Source organism: Myotis davidii, unplaced genomic scaffold, assembly GCF_000327345.1.
Source record: "Myotis davidii unplaced genomic scaffold, ASM32734v1 C62105465, whole genome shotgun sequence".
Classification (NCBI taxonomy): Eukaryota; Metazoa; Chordata; class Mammalia; order Chiroptera; family Vespertilionidae; genus Myotis; species Myotis davidii.
The window spans coordinates 1-382 of NW_006336795.1; the positions used below are offsets into that span (position 1 = coordinate 1).

A 382-nucleotide genomic window follows, 5' to 3' on the forward strand; every position below is an offset into this window, starting at 1 on the left:
CCTTGCTGATGATGCTGTAGTAAGGGTGCTTCTCGTCCATGGGGGGAGGCGGGATGTCGAAGGAGCGCCTCCAGATCTTCACCTGCTCCTCCCGGTGCTTGGCGGCCGTCTCCGCCTTGTTGAGGCCCGTCAGGCCCCCGTAGTGCCGCTCGTTGAGACTCCAGGTGCGCACCACCGGCAGCCACATCTGGTCCGTGCCTTCCAGGATGGTCCAGAGTGTGCGGATTGCCCGCTTCAGCACCGACGTGTAGCAGATGTCAAACTCCATCTTGGCATCCTTGACGGCCTGGGCCCCCCGCCTGGCCTCCTCGGCCCCCTTCTCACTCAGCTCCCAGTTGAACCAGCCGCAGAAGCGGTTCTCCTGGTTCCAGGTGCTCTCGCC

At 64.1% G+C, this 382-nt stretch overlaps 1 protein-coding gene across 1 annotated transcript; it reads right to left on the minus strand.

Annotated features, from left to right (window-relative positions):
* Positions 1 to 6: 6 nt before the first annotated feature.
* LOC102764047 (phosphoglycerate mutase 2-like) lies at positions 7 to 379 on the minus strand (the record flags this gene model as incomplete). Its single annotated transcript, XM_015572892.1, has 1 exon — positions 7 to 379. A coding segment is annotated over one exon (373 nt), but the record flags the coding sequence as incomplete, so codon positions are not given.
* Positions 380 to 382: the final 3 nt, after the last annotated feature.